This window comes from Microtus oregoni, unplaced genomic scaffold, assembly GCF_018167655.1.
Source record: "Microtus oregoni isolate MIOR12 unplaced genomic scaffold, Mior012 000024F_ref0000369, whole genome shotgun sequence".
Classification (NCBI taxonomy): domain Eukaryota; kingdom Metazoa; phylum Chordata; class Mammalia; order Rodentia; family Cricetidae; genus Microtus; species Microtus oregoni.
In genome coordinates, this window is record NW_024543083.1 from 8813353 (window position 1) to 8832804 (window position 19452).

Here is a 19452-nt window from a genome sequence, read left to right on the forward strand (position 1 = left end):
TGGTGGCGGCGCACGCCCAGCACTCAGGAGGCAGAGACAGGCGGATCCCTGTGAGTTTGAGGCTAGCCTGTCCACAGAATTCCAGGACAGGCTTCAAAGCTACAGAGAAACCCTGTCTCAAAAAAACACACACAAAAAAAATTAAAAATAAATTTAAAAGCCCAAGTCGGTCGTAGTGGTGCACAATTGTAATCCAAGCACTCAGAAGGTAGGCAGACATTTCAGGGGCTCAAGACCATTTTCTGCTATCTATTAAGTTCCAGACTGGCCTCTGCTACATAAGATTCGGAAAAATAAATAAATAAATATGAAAAAAATAAAAGCTGAACAAATGGGAACACGCAAACTTTCAGAACGTTCACTTTCCAAAGGTGGCTTAGTCACCGCCCCCTCCCCCCCAGGAACTAAAGTCTCCCCAAACCTGCAATGCTTACCTTATTTAACAGCTACTTTAGAATATATTTTAAATGTTGAGATTTCTACACAAACCAGTAATAAGCGACAACATTAAGAAACCAATTTCTTTAGTGAAATTCAAATTCCATATGACGATTCCAGCAGCCTTCCAACCTTCGACCCTGCAGAAGAAAGGTGTTTCCCTTCCCAAGGCTGTCCCTTCTGCTACCCGGACCTCACAATCTCCTCCGCCAACCAGAGACCTCTAGGCAGTTTCAGAGTTTGAGTGGACATAGGGACAGAGGAAAAACCATTGAAGCGATGTCACTAGTGACTCCGAGATGGGTTATCAAGTCGACTATCAGACGTTACTAACGCAGTTTTGGCCCCTGTAGTACAGACGCCTCCTAAACTAAGTCCAACCTACAAGTCACTTCACGGGCTCTCACGGGGACCTAGCTGCCTTCCGCACTGCTACCGTGAAGGACGCGAGCCGTTCCCAGAATTTGAGAGCTCATTGGATGGTTGTAGCGTCATTCGGAGTGACGTCACAGGGCGAGGCGCAGGAGGCGGGACCATGGAGACTAGGCTTCCGGCCCCTCTAGCTTGTGGGCGGGGAGGAATTGGGAAGGTAGGGTTTGGGTGTCCCCATCATCTCGCAGGCAGCTCGCGCTCCCTCCCGCATCATCCCTCAGCCTCCCACCCGGCCCGTCAAATTTGGCGCCCAGCTGACATTCGCCCCTTCCGTGTACCTAACCCCACTCCAGCAATCCCCAAACCCACAACAGTCCTCCCCACATCCTCTGAGGCCGCCGGCCGAGAGCTGAGGGCGCCTTTTGCACCGGTGCGGCGAGCGCGGGGTGCAGAGATCCCCGTAGCGCTGGGCTTGGGGCTCCCCGAAACGCCGGGCCGACTGCCTGGGAGTGGCCCGTAGCCCGCGATCCAGGGCTGGGAAGCCTCCGTAGCGGGCCCGGCCCCCCTCCGGAGGAGCGCTAACCGCGGTGGGGCTGGTTTCCGAGGTGCTGAGCCGGGTTCGCGATGGTAGCCTTGGGGTTGAGGTTTCCACGGGATCGGGGGTGGGGTGGGGGAGAGTTATAGGGGGAACCTCCTCTCGGCGAGATTGCGAGAGAGCAGAGTTGCTGCCAGTAGCTGAAAAGCAGCTCAGGATGGAGAACGGTTTTAGTTACAGGTACTGAATCCCGAGATTCAGTAACACTTGGATGGGATCCGTTTTCATCTGCATTTGAACCATTAGAGGTACCATGTGCAATGGTACCTATCTCTAATGATGTGTAACCTCGCATGACATGAGTGAATACTTTTTAGACTTTAGGGTTGACTGTAGCTTGGCTAAACAGTGTGGGAAACGGACCGAAAATGAATGCAGGATGTTTACTCTCTGCTTGTATTTTCTGGTTACAGATAAAGATGTCTTTCTCCTTTTAACCGTCGCAGCAGATTACTAGACACTATTGACCAGAAATAAAAAAGCCTTTGGAGGCCATGTCGTCTTCGCGAGCACCTTCTTAGAACCAACCCTTTTCTGTGTTTTGGGATCGCAAATGTACCGTTTTCACATGCAGAGCTACTACCGTGACTGTTTCCATGAGCTTGAAGGAACTTTTGCACTTTGAATGCTCAAATTTCCACTTGCATTAGTTTAACAAAACTGAATTCTGCTTTTTAATTGATGCCTTTTTAAAATACTAAATTATTCACTTCTTTTGCCTAGGTCTCTTTATTGGCTAGTTAAAACAAAAAATAAATATGGCCATCTACAGTTATAATTCATTCTTAGCTATGTTGTGGACAAGGTAAGGTTCAGAATTTCCCACAGATATGTATACGAATTCATGCATCTCTATGGAAAATAATGTGTGTAAAAGGATTGGCTTCTGGCCAGATGTGGTGGTACACACCTTTAATCCCAGCACTCAGGAGGCAGAGGCAGGCTGATCTCTGTGAGTTTGAGGCCAGCCAGGACTATCTATGGAGACCCTGTCTCAAAAAAAGAGAAAAGAAACCAGCAAAAGGTTTCGCAGAGTTCACAAAACCTCGCTGAATTTTAAATACATCCTTAGGGAGCTCATAGTTAGATTTAAACTGCTTTAAAGCAATCCTGTAGATGTGTTCTAGAAGGAAAATCGATGCACTAGTTTAGAGTGGCATTTCTGTTATGGAATATCACATGAGGACCTCAGTTATAGGAGGAGAATGGCTCATGAAGAAGCTCAGGCCAGGGCTCTTGTCTCTTGTCACATATGTGTTCAGAACACTACTGAAAACTCCCCATGTGCTGCATTCATTGTGTATTTTCCCTTTTGGCCATTTAAAGAGTATATTTATTGTTATGTTTCAAAACATTTGACTAAAGAATGGGAAAAAGACATCTTTTAGCCAAAAACAAAAACCAACCAACTCTTTGTCAATAGCTTTTTTTTTTCCTTTTTTTTTTTTCTGTTGTTGTTTTGCAAGACAGGACCTCACTTTGTAGCTCTGGCTGTCCTGGAACTCACTCTGTAGACCAGGGTGGCCTCGAACTCACAGAGATCCACCTACTTCTGCCTCCCCAGTGCTGGGATTAAAGGGACGCGGCACTCTATGACTGGCTAGATGCCTGTAGCTTTATTTGGATGTGTTTTGTTCATAAGATCTTATGTTCCGGTTTAACTTCAGTATTGGTTGGGGTGCTCAATTCTAATTCCTACTTTTATGTGCTCTTGAGGGATTTTAGGGAAATTATGTTTCATCACTTTGAGGGAGTCCACAGACACATGGACAAAGCAATGTTACATAATTGGCTAGTCCTCACAGGGGCTATGAAGTTACTTCATTAAAACATTCTTTGTTATCACTAAAGTAGCTAATAGCAAAGTCAAATCATCTGTTTTATGAGAGTAGATAGAGACAGTACTATCAAACATCATCCCTGGCAGAAATATGTTTTCGAATAGATTTTTTTTTCAAATAAGATGTCTTAAGTTTTTTGTTATTTAATTCCTGGGGAGAACATACCCCTGGAACCCTTTTGGTAATCACAGGACAACTTGTAGAAGTCAGTTCTATTCTTCCAGCTAACCAGGGTTTGACACCCTTGGGCTATCTCACTGGCCCCTAGATATTTAAAATAATAGTTACAGAATTTCTAGCTTGCTATAGCAAATTACCATTCTATTAATATTTTTTCTAAGGATATGTTTAATAATTGAGCACAGTTCAGCTGTTTAAGAAGTTCTATGGGTTGAGGTATAGCTCAGTGGTTGAACACTTGGCCTAGTATAGGTGAAATACTTTTGGTTGCTAGCACTGTCATCTTAGTGACACACACCTTTAATCCAGCACTTAGAAGGCAGAGGCAGGCAGATCTCTATGAGCTCAGGACCAGCCTGGTCTACAGAGCAAGTTCGAGGACAGGCTCAAAAGCTACACAGAGAAACCCTGTCTCGAAAAAACTGAAAACAAGCAAACAAAAAAAGAACCAACGTTGTATCTCTGGCTGAGGAGTAGGGGTTGGAGCTCAATGATACAGTACATTCTTAGGAAGTTTAAGGTCCTAGGTTAATGCCCAGGAACATGCAAGTATACACACACATACAATTATATTCTGATCATTAATAAACATCAGTTGGGTACAAGCTTATTGTTTTTTGTTTGTAATGATACATCTCACTGAAAGAATACTGTTCTCTTTTCCAGATTGCCCAGCCATTTTCTCTATCCTTCCTGCTCCCATTCCCTATCACTTGCGTTTCTCCACTTGCCAGATTCTCATTTTCGGACGACCTATGGAAGCAGGAAGTACTCCTGTCCCAGTCTACCAAGCACTCAAGTCCACCCTTTACGAGCTAGACTCACACAAAAACTACACACAACGTGTTGGCTACAGAATATCCCTGGTAAACCTCAGCCGGAGCAAATCCCAGTAAAACCTAAGCCAGCGAGCCCTCAGCCTCCCAGAGAAGTGGAGACAGAGACTACAGAAGAAAGGCAAAAAATTTTGTCCTTTAGACAAAAAATCATGCACGAACTCAAATATTATTACAATGGATTCTACTTACTTTGGATCGACACCAAAGTTGCTGCCAGAATAGTTTGGAGGCTACTGCATGGACAGGCGCTATCGAGACGAGAGAGGCGAAGGGTAGGCAAGAACCCTATTTAAAATGGAAAACGCAAAATTAAAACAGTGAAACTTCACCGTAAAAATCCTTAGGTGACTTCCTAATGATACTCGAAGCCCTGGGTTTGATGCAGAGTGCTCCCCACCCTAAGGTGGAAATTATAGCTACTGATCAGAAACCAAAGCTTTGTGCCATGCCAGGGTTCCTCCTTGAGAATCTGAGCAAGCACTCCCAGCCCAGAGAGCTTGTTTCATTCTCATCTTACCTTGTCTTCAACTGGCTAGAATATCTGCCTGCAGAGTTGTGAGGTTTTAGGATTCCATTTTAAGGTGTGTAAAAGTGTGTGTCTGCTTGTGGGCATGTGCACGCAAGCACAGGTGTTTGCAGAAGCCACAGGCATCTGCTCCCCTGGAGCAATGGTGAGCCACTTGACAAGGATGCTGGGAACCGAACTCATGTCCTCTGGAAGAACAGCAAGTGCTCTTACCTGCTGAGCCCTCTCTCCAGCTAATTCTGTGTGGGTTGTTTTTTTTTTTTTAAACTCTTCAAGGATTTGAGAGGCTTGAAATTTTTGTATATTAGAAATATAAGCCAGGCTGTGGTGGTGCACACCTTTAATCCCAGCACATTGGAGGCAGAGGCAGGAGGATGAGTTCCAGGACAGGGCTGCATAGCGAAACCCTGTCTCGAAAGACAACCTAATCCTAACCTAATATTAATGTTGTTAATGTATTAAATATATATATATATACATATATATAAATTTTTAAAACCAATTTTAAAGCCAAGTGCATTGGAACATACTATTAATCTTGGGTACTGGGAACACTAAGTGGGGAGGATCAGTTAAGTCCAGGAGTCTAAGATTGGCCTGGGCAGCATAGTAAACCCCTCCTCTCAAAAAGGAAAAATTAATTTTAACTAATACTGTGTTATCAAAATGTGGACCCTTAAGAGATGCCACTAATGCATATTGATTGTCATAGGTTTCTCCGAGGTAGCCCATTAACGCTACTTCAGAGCTTCATTGAAGGAAAGACTTGACCTTTCCAGCTGTAGAAAACCTTAGTTTTTTACGCGCTTTGAATACCAAGGCAGGCTGTGTTCTGCTGGACATTCTTGCTTGGTTTGGGCATGTCCTGGATGTGTAATATTGCTCATGCCTTTGTCTCTTTAGCTTTTGAGAACTTGCGCTGATGTCTTCCGCTTGGTTCCATTTATGGTGTTCATAATTGTGCCTTTTATGGAATTCTTGATACCAGTGTTTCTGAAGCTCTTCCCAGACATATTGCCATCAACTTTTGAAAGTGAATCCAAAAAGGTATACAGAATTTTAAAACCTTTTTTAAAAAATGAATAGACTTTAGTTTTTAGAGCAGTTTTGTAGGTTTCCAGGAAAATGGGCAGAAAGTGCAGACTTGCCATGGACCACACCCGTTTCCCACAGGCTGTGTCTGTGTGGTGCACGTTGTAACTGAGGAACTGATGTTAATACATCATACGCTGTTATTAATGAAAGCCCATGCTTGACACTGGGGCTCCCGCGTCGTGGTACGCAGCTCTGTCAGCTCCGTAGCACTGGCCTGCCCACCATCACAGTGTCCGTGAGGAGTAGCCTCGCCATCTGAAACTCAGAGTCCCCTACCTGTTTGTACCTACTGTGTTTCTCTGAGTCTGGCAACTGCAGATGTTTTCACTCTGCAGTTTTGCCTTTTCCAGAATCACACACTGTGAAGCCTTTCCAGACTGGATTCTTCCACTTAGAAGTATGCATTTACAGTTCTTGCACAAGGGACTAGACATGGCTCAGTGGTTAAGAGCACTCTCTGCTCTTGGCAGAGTAACCTGTTTCAGTTCTCAGCACCATGTAGCATCTCACAATTTCCTATAACTTCATATTTGAAAATCCAATGCAGAAAAAGTTAATAATGAAGTTCTATGAAAATATTTTAATTCTATTTATGAATGTGCAAGTGCTTTTTAAATCCATTCATCTTTTGGAAATTGATTGGTTCTAATTTGGGCAGGTATAAGTAAAAATGCTATGAATATTTGTGTTCAGGGTTTTTTTTAACTTGAGCAAGAGTGATTGCACACAGTAACACTGTATCTAGCGTTGTAAAAATTTGCTGAACAGTTTTCCAGAGCAGCCGTGCATTCTGCCTTTTACCCAAGCATGCCATTTCCTGTCTTCCCCAGCGTTTGACACTGTACTTTGGATATTAACCATTCTAATAGGTGTGTAGCGGATAGCTGCTTTGGCATTGCTAAAACTTCTTTGAGGTGATGTATGTTTTTTTTTTTTGTTGTTGTTGTTGTTGTTTGGTTTGGTTTGGTTTGGCTTTTCGAGACAGGGTTTCTCTGTATATCTCAGGTCGGCCTCCTCGAACTCACAGATATCCACCTGTCTCTGCCTTCCTGAATGCTCCACTACCACCTGGTTGAGGGAATGTATGTTTATTTTGCCCACCATTGGTGTGTGTGTGTGTGTGTGGTGTGGATAGGCACTTTAAAGAGAGTTCTGATATCTATAGATTAGACAGACAGACAGATACATAGATAATCAGCTCTGAGACTTTGTGTCTCTCACTTAAAGCCCACAGCTCACTGATTTGGCTAGTATAAGCTGGCCAGTTTGCTACTGTGTCCCATAGAGCAGGACTACAGGCAGGTGGAACTCTGGTCCCTATGCCTGAGTGAGCAAGCACTTTACCCACTGAGCCATCTCCAAAGCTCCTTTTCGCCCACTTTGTAATTGGGTATTTTGTTTCTATTGTTTTGAGTTCTCTGTGTATTATATACAAGTCCTTTATCAAATATATACTTTGTAAATATTTTCTCCTAGTCTGTGCCTTATTTTTACCCCCCCCCCCCCCCCCGATTCCTGGAAATGGCTCTAGCATTTTTTTCCCCTTTCCATTGCTGTGAATGGATCCCAGGTCTTTGCCAGTGATAGGGAAATGTGGTTCACTCTAAATGGCCATGCCTTTGGAGCTACAGCTGGCAGCTGGTTCACAAACCCGAGGTCACTTAGATTGTATAGGTGTTTGGAATGCATGTATATCTGTGCATCACATGCTTGACTGGTACCTGAGGAGGCTAGAAGAGGGCATTGGACCTCTTGGAACTGGAGTTACAGAGGGTAATGTAGGTGCTAGGAACTGAACCCGGGTCCTCTGGAAATCAGTGCTTTTGACTCCTGAGCCATTTCATCAGCCCCAAGTTAAACTTTTCTACTACTTTTTTTCTAGGATTGTTATAGTTTTGTATTTTGTCTTTGCTTGTACAATCCAGTCTGTTTTATTATGAAAATTTGATATTATGAAAGTGTGTAATATCGGTATCAGGATTTTTATATGTAAATATTTAATTTTCTTATTACTGTTTATTGAATGTTCTATCTCTACTATATTTTATTAATTTGTTTGTTTTGGTTATTTTTGAGACAGGGTTTCACTATGTAGCTCTGACTGTCCTGGAACTCACTCTGTAGACCAGGCTGTCCTGTAAATTCACAGAGATCCTCCTGCCTCTGCCTCCCAAGTGCTGGGATTAAAGGTATGCATCATTACATTCTGTTTTTATTTTAACTGCTAGAAAGAGAGAGAAAGGAGAAAGAGATGGAGACAGAAAGGAAGGAAGGGAGCTGTAAGTTCAGTGTCAACCTGGTTTACATATTGAGTTCCAAAAAATAAAAAATAATAAAGGAGCTGAAGAGATAGCTCAGAGTTTAAGAGCACTGGCTGTTCTTGCAGAGGCCCAGGTTCAATTCCCAGCACTCACATGGTGGCTCACAACCATCCGTAACTCCAGTTCCAGGGGATCCAATGCCTTCTACCTCTGTGGACAGACATACATACATGCAGGCAAAATAACCATAAAATAATAATAAATACCTTTAAAGGTTTATTTTAAATAATAAAGACAAACATCTATTGCTATTTATTTAATGAGCCTAGGTGTGGTTTATCCTCAGTACTTGTGAGATGTAAACTAGGGAAGGTGTCTTAGTGACTGCAAAGGGGTTGGGCTAGAAAAGAAGTCTGTCTGTCCGTCCATCCTTTCCCCCCACCCCGCCACTGTGTCTCTACTAGACAGTGTCATAAAGCACTCCTAGGGGACAATAAATCTGTCCATCTGTAAGACTGGAAAATGCTGCGTAAAAAACAAGAAAATGTTTCATGGAAAGAATTTTGGAGCTGAGGTTCAGAGAAAGGGTGAAAGTTTACCACCATCTGTAGGTCTGGGAGAAGGCTGGACAAGGATTCAGTAGCGGGAGACAGACAAAAGGAATGTCAGGCTGGAAAGCATCGCCCACGCTCAGGAATTTGAACTTTGCCTTTGACTGCAGTGAAGAGAAGCTAGAACTTGAAGTAGTAATGGGCGACATGATTAGCTCTGTATTTTAGGAAAGTAATTTTGCCGGCAGAAGGACTGAACGGGACAGAGCCAGGAGAAGGAAACAGGCAGAACTGAAATCATGAGGCTGACAATAAGAATAGAGACTGGAAGATAGATCTGAGATAAAGTTCGTTTTTCGTGCTTGTGTTTTGTTTTGTTTTGTTTGAGACAGGGTCATCTCCATGCAGCCCTGGCTGGCCTAGAACTCCTTATATAGAACAAACTGACCTTAAACTCACAGAGATCTGCCTGCCTCTGGCTCCTGAGTGCTGGAATCAAAGGTGTGCACCACCACATCTGGCTCCTTTGTTGTTGTTTTTTTTTTCTCTTAGTGATATTAGGAATAGACTTCAGGGCCTCGTGCGTGCTTGGCAAGCATTCTACCACTGAGCTATGCCCCTAGACTTTAATTTGCGATTAAAGTGGAAAATCAAACTATAATGTTTAACTGTCTGAAGATGGTTTAATTTACTTAAACTCTAGCTGGATGCCCTTTGCAAGCTGCGAGAACTGCAGGCCTTAATTTACTTACATTTAAAATAATCAGGATCTAGAAACAACCCCCAGCATTCTAATGATAATGTTCTTGAATAAGTGACTTAACTATATCCGCTTCTGTCTCCCCTGTGCCCAGCATTTTGACCATGGTTATTTCAAAAATAACCACTGTATTTCTGATGATGAATGAGGATTTGCAACTACTAGGCAACAGTGTCTTAAGAATGTACATTAAGGAGCTGGAGAGGTGGCTCAGCAGTTAGCGAGCACTGGCTGCTCTTCCAGAGGTCCTGAGTTCAATTTCCAGCAACCATATGGTGGCTCACAACCATCTGTAATGAGGTCTGGCCTGCAGGCAGACATACAGGCAGAACACTATATACATAATAAATAAATAAATCTTTTTAAAAAATGTACGTTAAATCAGGCATGGTGATGCACACCTTTAATTTCAGCACTCAGGTAGCAGAGGCAGGTGGATTTTTATGTGTTTGAGGCCAGCCTGGTCTACATAGTGAGTTCTGGGACAGTCAGGGATCTATAGAGACCCAGTTTCAAACAAAACAAAACAAACAAACAACAACAAAAAGAATGTATATTTAATTCTCTTCTGTATGGTGCTTTTTTTTTCAAATCTATTACAGCATACAGTGCACTGTATTATAATTGCATATTTTCTATTTAAACTGTAAAGATGATTAGCATTGAGTTAGTTTCCTTGTAGAGCAAAATCTGGAGCTATCTACCAGAGTCTGGCTTAAGTAGCAACCTAGGTGAGGTTAGGAGGTGTGACTTATCTAATAAGAGAGCCTTTCATTGGAACTTATTATCATTGTTTTAATGAGAATTAAATGCAAGATTAAGGAGACAGGTTAAGTGGAAGCCCCTTTACAGTGGTTGGGTTCTTACAAACTTAACCGGGCCTGCTAAGAGTGTTACTGTGATGTGTGTGGTGGGGGTGCCCAGTAGCAGGGAGGAGGTTATTTCTCTCGTCACTTCCAACCTGCACTTGTGATAAACTTTTTCCTCTTCTCTTAAGGAAGAAAAACAAAGAAAAAAGATGGCTGCAAAATTGGAAATAGCAAAATTCCTTCAAGAGACCATGACAGAAATGGCAAAGAGAAACCGAGCCAAGTTGGGAGACGCCTCTTCCCAGCTTTTCTCCTATGTAAAACAGGTGTCAGGGGCTCGCAGTAGGCCAGCGACTTCTGGGCTGGAGTTACAGAAGAAGTGTGTCCTCATGGATCATCAAGAGTGTTCAGAGTCTCTGAAATGCCACATATCGAAATTATAAATATACATTTTAAACACTTAGAGTAGTTTGCAAAACAGCAGCAGCAAAGGCCACCTTAAAGTGATCATCATGGAAAGAAAGACCAGTATAAACTTTAGAAATACTTAAGATTTTTTTAGTCACTGAGTTTGATTCTAAGAAGAGCTTTGTTGGGGGGTGGGGTTAGACTGGCATTGAACCTGGCACGCACGCCAGGTGCCCGGTTCCCACTGAGCCACAGTTCCTCACTAGACATGTTTTTTTTTTTTATTCCCAATGAACCCATACAATACATAAAGTCTCTAGCTGCTTTGCCATCTCCCTCAAACAGTCTACTAGGTTTATGTAAAATAGGAAACACCTTTTAATTGCCCTTTGTCCCATTGCCCAGGTCCAGACAGGCCACAAGCCCAGCACTAAGGAGATAGTTCGCTTCTCTAAACTCTTTGAGGATCAGTTAGCCCTGGAACACTTGGATCGACCCCAGCTGGTTGCCCTGTGCAAGCTGCTGGAGCTGCAGGCCTTCGGAACGAACAACTTGCTCCGCTTCCAGCTCCTGATGACACTGAAATCTATAAAAGCAGATGACGAAGTAAGAGCCTCAGCCCAGCAATGGGGGTCCAGAGGCATCTGGGGGTACCTTTGTGAAATGCGCTGTTTTCTGTTGGGTCTGTCATAGAAGCATTCTGGCAGAATGAATGTTTTAAAAAAGCCATCGCTATGACAAGTTCCAGTTTCACTACTCATTTCAATGTTTGTTTGTTGTATCAGGATCTGTCTTCCATAAAAGGCTGTCGTGGGCAGCCAGTAATCTGGATGTATTAGCTGGGACTAATCTAAAGTAGTTAGCACCTGCTGGGAAGGAAATATCAGCTCTGGTTTCTTGGCAGCATTCTGCCCTCACACACACACAAACACACACACACACACACACACACACCCCTCTATTCTCCTGCACAGGAACTGGTGCCAAAGTTAATATTCTGCTGGGTGAGTTAGTCTGGTTAAAACAACAAGGTGGCAGAGCACGATGGTAGGAGGAAAACCAAGGCAAGCCAGCTTGCAGCAGGCACCATTTGGGGTATAACTCCTAATTAGGCTCCTTTAAAACGTGGAAAGAATGTTTGTTGAGTCAAAATCAGCTGCTGTATTAGTCTGCTGGGAGCAGGTTTCCCAAAACAGAGATGACAAGAGCACGTTGCCCTATTAGACTTTGGGTGTTGCTTTCAGAACTCTGGTGTAAACAGTACTGGTCCCAGAAGAACTGTAGTTTTGGGTCACATGTGGGCCAGAGGACTTAGCTCATCCTGGGTGGGTGACAGGGAGACAGCACTGAGACTTGTGGCAAATGGTGTGCGAAAGCTTTTCACGGCAGAATAGAGCCGGGCCGTGGTGGTACACTCTTTTAATCCCAGCACTCAGGAGGCAGAGGCAGGCGATTTCTGTGAGTTCGAGGCCAGCCTGGTCTACAGAATGAGTTCCAGGACAGCCAAGGGCTACACAGAGAAACCCAGTCTTAAAAAGCCAAAATAAATAAATAAATAAATAAAATGGCTGGAGCAAGATAGCAAGGGCTGCTCTTCAATTCCCAGCAACCACACTGTGGCTCACAGCCATCTGTAATGAGGTCTGGTGCCCTCTTCTGGCCTGTAGGCATACATACAGGCAGAATATTGTATACATAATAAATCTTTAAAAAGAAAAAAAAAGGAAAAGTAGATGTTACAACCAGGCAAAATCCAAACCAAGACAGGAAGTACTCTACTGATAAAATGTTGGGGGCTGATATATAAGTATCTTATTGCTGCCTATCAGCACCACCCTTGCCTCTCAACCGCTACCTTTCTGGTCTGCAGCAGTCAGTGTTGGGGGCAAAGGGCCAAAGCATCAAATTTAGGGGTTCTGTCCATTTTTCTGAAATACAGGCATTGAGTAAAACTGAAAGCCAAATATCTAACACTATTCTCCACATCTTGCAGATAATCGCCACAGAAGGGGTGAAGGCTCTGAGTGTGTCAGAGCTCCAGGCCGCCTGCCGGGCCCGAGGGATGCGATCGCTGGGCCTCACGGAGGAGCAACTGCGGCAGCAACTCACAGAGGCAAGCAGCACGGCAGCCCTCCCCACTTCACGTGCTGATTTCTGCTTTGCAGGCTGGATTAGCCAGCGGTCCATTGCCTTGACAACATGCATCCGAAGGCACAAGATTTGTGATGGCTCCCGGCTTCCAAGCTTTCAGCCAGCGGTTGCTTGGTCCCATTTCTCTGGTTCTTTGCCAGCAGTTTACCTTACAAAACTGCACAGCAGAGACGTCCTGTTCATTTTACAGTGGTCAAGAAACAGAGAAAGACAAGCACGCCTCTAATCCCAGCTCTTCGGAGACAGCAGCAGGCAGGTCTCTGTGAGTTAGAGGCTATGAAATGAGACCCTGTTTTGTTATTGGTGTTTGATTTTTTAAAAAAGGCAAAGGAAAAGGAGACAAGGTCCTCTAGAACCCTTCAGTTCCCTTCAGGCCGTGAGGCCTCACCCCTTAAAAGCATCACCATAGTTTGGTGAGCAGGCTTTGAGCATATGGAACTTGGAGAACCATTTCAGGTCCAAACATTTAAGCCACCATACCTAACTGGCTTTATGTCACCAAGCAATTAAACATGCCCTAAAGAGGTTTGTTTCCCCCTTGGACAGGGACAGGGAACCACACAGTTTTCTACAATGCTATTACAAACTCCATGGTTAGAAATGATCACAGAGCAACCCAAGGGTCACAAGTGCAGGCTGTATTGCCTTCTGGAGTCTCTGGGGAATAATCCATTCCCACATGCCTTCTTGTTGGCTGAGCCATGTTCCCTGCAGCTGTAGGCAGGAAGAAGTTCTTGTTTCCTCCCTGGCTGCCAGCCCACCGACTCTCGGCGCCAAGAGGCCACCTGTAGCATTCACCTCTTGGTCCCCTCTTCCATCGGCCAAACCTGCCATGTGCCAGACCGCTCATGCTTCAAATCTTGCACTCATTTTGGGCCTCCAGGTCTAGCCCCTCTGGATCTTATCTAAGAGTAGACTGACTTGGGACCTCAATTCCATCTGTAAAATCCCTTCATAAAGCATCTAGACCAGTGGTTCTCAACCTTTCTAAGGCTGCTCTCCTTTGCTACAGTTCCTCTGGTTGTGGTGAGCCCCGCCCCCACCCCCAATATAACATTCTTTGGTTGCTACTTCATAACTAATTTTGCTACTGTTATGAATTTTAATGTAGATATGTGTCTGTCTTCCCATGGCCTTAGGTGACCCCTGTGAAAGAGTTATTCAATCCCCAAGGGGGTTATGACCCACAGGTTGGGAACCACTGGTCTAGACTGATGTTTGAATAACTGGAGGTGTGTACATCTGGGAGATGTTGGTGCCGACTGGGAATTTGCCTCCACCAAATTTCTTGTCAGAAATTCCCCTACAAAGGGTCATCATTATCAGCCTGTGCAGGGTCCAGACCTTGTCCAGGAGCCCACTTTGACTGCTTTTTCCTCTTGTGCTACAAATCAGTGCACAGTGTTGGCTTTGGTAGTACATGTCTGTACCACCCATCAGAGAGCACACTTGGGTTCTGACAGCAGCAACACACTTGAAAACCAAGGAACAGCTCCTGTGGGGTCCTCAGTGTTACCATTGTAAAAACCACCATGACATGTGAAGACTATTTGGGGACAGCAGCCATGTCAGGTAGCTATTCTCCTCTTACACTAGCTATAGCTGGAAGATGAACATTTGTAGAGGGTGATCCCAGTGCACGGGAGGCTGAGGCAGAAGGAGTGCCGTTAGTTGAGACAAGCTTGGGCTGTGCAGTAAGTTTTAGGACAGCCTGAGCTTCAGAGTAAGACCTTGTCTCAAGAAAACAAAAGATATTTAAAATGATAAACATGTGAACGATCTTGTAACAAAGACACAGTCAGTTCACATCAGTGAAGTCCAGACTTTGTTAGAGCTTGGATAGAAGGGCACTTCTGCACTGCTAGTTGAAAAATAAAAACTCCATGAAGACAAACTGCATCATCTTTCAAAATTTAAAAACACATACACCGCCTAGCTTGGTAGATGTTACCTGTAATGCTAGCATTCAGGAAGCTGAAGTATGGGGATTACCAAGAGTTCAATTACCAAGAGGGCAGGAGACCCTGTCCTGAGAACAACAGACACATGGAAGCCAGAAGCATCTGATGATCTCCTGGAGCTGCATGCAGTTAGAGACAGCTGTGAGCTGCCTGGTGTGGGTGCTGAGGACTGAACCTAGGTTCTCTGTAGGAGCAGTTCACACTCTGCAGGAGTAGTGTGCACTCTGCGGGAGCAGTGCACACTCTATTTTATTCTGTTTGTTTAGAGACAGGATCTCACTATGTAACACTTGCTAGAACAATGTAGACCAGGTTGCCCTTGAGCTCAGAGATCTACCTGCCTCTACTTCCTGAGAGCTGGGATTAAAGGCATTTACTACCATCATCCTTGCAGTACCATTTTTAATTAATAGAATTATCCCAAAGGTAAATAGGATTATCAAGTAAAACATGACATTTACATACAATGGAAACCTGTCCAAATATTTCAGGGGGCATTACTGCATCAACTGACAAGAATCAAGGTATTTCCTAAGGTATTTCTTAAGGAATAAGAAGCAAAGGATGGAAAAGGCTGACAAGATGGCTCATCTGGCAGAAGCCTGGCACCTGAGTTCAGGTTCCAGAACCAACAGCAGAAGGACACAATGCCTTCCAAAAGTTGTCCTCTGACCTTCATACTCGGACCCACACTTATACATCTCATACACACACACACACACACACACACACACACACACAAGCAAAGTACAAAACAGTATGTGTGTCACTGTTGTGTGTTGATTTTACAAAACAGTTGCACCCCAGTGGCCCATGTCTGAACCCCAGCACTTAGGAGTCTTGTGCCAAGAGCATCCCAAGTGAGAGGCCTGGGCTGCAAAAATAATGTTGCAAGAACAACAGCAAACAAAAAACTTGGCCAATTTGATGCTTCAAAACCTTCATTCTAATGTTGAATTCTTTGGTTAACAGGTTGTTCATCACTTTGAGATAGGCTCTTACCAGGTAACTCAGGCTGGCCTTGAACTCAGCTTCCTGCCTCAGCCTCCCAAGTCTAGATTACAGGATTCCCTGGCTTCTGGTGTCTTCTTTGATACCATCTTTCTCTTTAGAGAAGATCTGTAGCGATTTGGATTGGGAATTGGCTGGAGAGTTTAAGTGACCAGCAGTTGCTAGGTACTTGCCCAGGGACAGAAGCCAGGAGGCTGGTGTTTTCATCCTTGGGCCACAGGTTACCAATGTGCTTGGGAAGAGGTCCGGTGAGGGAAGCAGATGACCATAGGTCCTCTCTGGCTACTACAGTCTCTGACTCTGTCTTGTTATCATCCACTCTCTAGTGGCTGGACCTCCACCTGAAGGAGAACGTCCCCCCTTCTCTTTTGCTCCTGTCACGTACCTTCTACCTGATAGATGTGAAGCCAAAGCCTATTGAACTGCCACCAGATATAGAGGTCAGTGAACTCATGCTGAACCTGGATTGCCATCCCACAGGCCTCTCCGGAGAACAGTGTCTTCAAGTCAGAGCAGGCAGGACTTTAGGAACATGAGTATTCTTCATTAACAACCCTGTATTCTTCTCCTTTTAAACTAATGGTTCCTTTTCTTTCCTATTTATTTCATTTGTTCAACCGTCTATACATTTTCAAGTCAACAAGAGTTTAGAATGTTAACTTTTTGTCTCTTCATTCAGCTCATTAGTCATTTTTTTAATTGTAGTTTTCTCATTTGTTTTGGTTTTTTGAGAGGTTTTCTGTGTCTCTGTGTGTGTGTGTGTGTGTGTGTGTAGCCCTGGCTGTCCTTGAACTGACTCTGAAGACCAGGCTGGCCTTGAACTCAGAGATCTCCACTTGCCTCTGCCTCCTTAGTGCTGGAATTAAAGGCTTGCGCCACCACCACTTTTTTTTGTTTTGTTTTGTTTTTCTGTAGCTTTGGAGCCTATCCTGGAACTAAACTTGTAGACCAGACTGACCTCGAACTCACAGGGATCCGCCTGCCTCTGCCTCCCTCCCGAGTGCTGGAACTAAAGGCGTGTGCCACCAGTGCCCAGCTTACTTTTTTTTTTTTAAGACAGGGTCTAACTATGTAGCCCTGGCTGGCCTAGAATTAAGTATTTTAAATCCTTGAATCTAAATAGTATGCAAGTTTTGTGTATAGGATGCTCAAAATTCAAATACTAACTTACTGTTGCGGGAATATATTCCATGTAAGTCAAGAAAGGCTTAGTCTAGTAAAGGGAAATGAACTTGAATTGAAAAAAAAAAAGAAAAGAAAAAGAAAGGCTTGGTCTACCAGGCATGGTAGTGCATGCCTTTAACCCCAGCACTTGGGAGGCAAAGGCAGAGGAATCTCTGAGTTCAAGACCAGCCTGGTTTATATAGTAAGTTCCAAGTTACTCTTCACAGTGAAATGCATCTCAAAACAACAAAATAGAGAAAGCTGTAGTCAGTCACATACCTTTAATCACAGCAGGGTGAGTTCTTAGTCGACAGATCTACACAGTGAGACCCTATCTGCCTCTGTCTCTTGACATACTCACGTATGTGCACGCACACGCATACACACACACACACACACACACACACACACACCACACACTCACACAGAGGAAGGCAAATGGCTCAAGGCACATATTGCTTTAGAAGAGCTTCTGGGCAGGACAGTTTACACTGACGTAATGTTTCCCCAGGCCCCAAAGTCAAACCTTGTCGTGACGTCATCTACTTCCCCTGAGTCACAAGAGAATGTTGTAGATCCTGCGCCTCAACTAAAGGGAACTAAGGTTAGCTACTTTCTTTCTACTTGATTAAGCTGAAAAACAACTTTTTTCAATGTTAATTTTCTTTTCCTCCAAACAAGATCTGACTGAGTCAGACTCCCAATCCTTTGCTTCAGCCTCCCCGGGGCTGAGATGACAGACATGCCCACCCAGCCAATTCTCTGCGTTTTTAATCCTCCTAATGAAACAGAAACCATCATATTCAATACAGTACTACTTGGTAATAAAGAACATCTATTATGCGTTTAATCTGTTTCTAAAAATAATTCCTACGGGACTAGGCATGGAGCTCATTGGTAAAGGCTTGTGGGAAACGTGAAACCATGACCCCATCCCCAGCACTGCCAAAAGTACCTTTTTAAATCAACATTTTAATTACATATAAATTTTAGATTTTTTTGCCTTTCAAAAGCTACATAATATAAAGTAGTTAAGAGTTCCTGCTATTCATGGTGGATGCTCATGTGTGCTGTATTAAACCACTGATCTCCCTCCCATTTCTGATGTTTAAGGATGAAGAATTTGCGCAACTGCCCCCAGAAGCATCCCCACACATAACACCATCAGCAGCAGCCATTTCCAAAGAAGCGGTAAGTAATCCAGAGAAACCTCTCCCCTAGTTATCTGTAAGAGCACGGAGATGCCAGAACCATAAGTACCATAAAACATCGCACGTTCTTTCTGTCATTCAAATAGGAAGCTGTAGGCTAGACTCTAGTCATCTCATAATTGCTACCTTTTACCTCAGTTGTCCAAAAGAAGAGGAAAAAACTCCAAACAAACAACCCCCACCAATGCAACGGTGGAGCAGGGCCTAAGCATGTGAAGTCTAGAAGCTAATTACAATATAGGCAGACCCTTTTATTGGTTTTTTTTTGTTTTTTAATGTGCTAAATAAAATAGTCATCACATGTCATAGAGTTGCCACAGGCTTCTGATGTCAGGAAATACTAGCAAGAAAGCAATTAAAGTTTCAGCAAAATGCATGTAAGTAAGAAATTTCTGTGCCCCCTTCTCCCGTTTGGGGGAAGGAATTTGGGGGAACAGCAGGAAGCTCACCTAGTGGAGGGGAGACTGTGACAGTCCCCTGTAGGACAGTCTGACCTGCAGCTGGGTCCCAAGACCCATGCTGTGCGTCTTCACCTTTATGACCAAACAACTGACTTTGTGGCCACTGTCTAATTGCAGTTCTCTCGGGGAGGGGGTGAAGGAATCTCACTCTAGAGTTCAGGCTTTCCTGGAATTCGGGTCAGTTCTCCTACCTTGCCCGCCTTGAGGCAGGGATTATAGGCATGATCCACACACTGAGCCTGGCTTTTGGCCATTAGTTTGGTTAAGAAGGTGAAAGGGGATGGGATACTGATGAATTTACAGTGGTTAAAGTCCTGTTTTGTACCTAGATCCTCCAGGCCAAAGCCCAGAAGACCTCACAGAACAGCAAGGCTGATTCAAAAGGAGCCTAAGGACCCCTTGAAGCTGGGACTCACTCTATCCAGCCACTGTTCCCTCAGCAGTGACGTCCGTCCGTGAAGGAATTCTAGCTAAGCCTGTCTGGCGTGAGATAAAGGAGCAGCCATTAAGTCGTTGGAGGCCCCGTGACCATTCCAGATGTGCGAGCAGTGACACCAGACCATTTAGAGAAGCTATTTCTGTTGTATAATTGTCATTCTACCAGACTTTGCATAAAACCCACTCCCACATGTTTTTGAATGGCTTCCTGTTTGTGTGCACTCGGAGGGGGGTAGTGCTAGGGAGTAACTCAGGGCCCTGTGGTTTCTAGGTAACCACTCACTGGACTGTATCCCTTGCCCTGCCCTTTTCCTTTTTAGATTTTGAGGTAAGGTCTAAATTGCTCAGGCCAGCCTTGAATTTTAAGCCCCCCACCCCCA

The 19452-nt window shown here is 44.2% G+C and overlaps 1 protein-coding gene across 5 annotated transcripts; it reads left to right on the forward strand.

Annotated features, from left to right (window-relative positions):
• Window positions 1-947: 947 nt before the first annotated feature.
• Window positions 948-19128, forward strand: Letm2 (leucine zipper and EF-hand containing transmembrane protein 2). 5 transcript variants are annotated; one of them, XM_041673774.1, is made up of 11 exons: window positions 948-1027; window positions 1819-2210; window positions 4093-4537; window positions 5695-5838; window positions 10456-10593; window positions 11081-11281; window positions 12669-12788; window positions 16125-16238; window positions 17474-17566; window positions 18076-18153; window positions 18964-19128. In XM_041673774.1, the coding sequence occupies exons 2-11, from the start codon at window positions 2164-2166 to the stop codon at window positions 19024-19026; spliced, it is 1443 nt and encodes a 480-aa protein (XP_041529708.1). In that variant the 5' UTR covers window positions 948-1027; window positions 1819-2163; the 3' UTR covers window positions 19027-19128. The 5 variants fall into 5 exon arrangements, with proteins under 5 accessions (XP_041529708.1, XP_041529707.1, XP_041529706.1 ...); XM_041673773.1 differs by lacking the exon at window positions 948-1027 and adding an exon at window positions 1039-1427; XM_041673772.1 differs by lacking the exon at window positions 948-1027 and adding an exon at window positions 1039-1415.
• Window positions 19129-19452: the final 324 nt, after the last annotated feature.

What these genes read in the sequence shown, in the direction of transcription:
- Letm2 (XM_041673774.1), top strand. Translation starts at nt 2,164, where the DNA reads ATGGCCATCTACAGTTATAATTCATTCTTAGCTATGTTGTGGACAAG. An exon ending in TTAGCTATGTTGTGGACAAG is followed by an intron (nt 2,211 to 4,092) that starts GTAAGGTTCAGA and finishes TCTCTTTTCCAG; the next exon opens with ATTGCCCAGCCATTTTCTCT. An exon ending in TTTTCTCCTATGTAAAACAG is followed by an intron (nt 10,594 to 11,080) that starts GTGTCAGGGGCT and finishes CCCATTGCCCAG; the next exon opens with GTCCAGACAGGCCACAAGCC.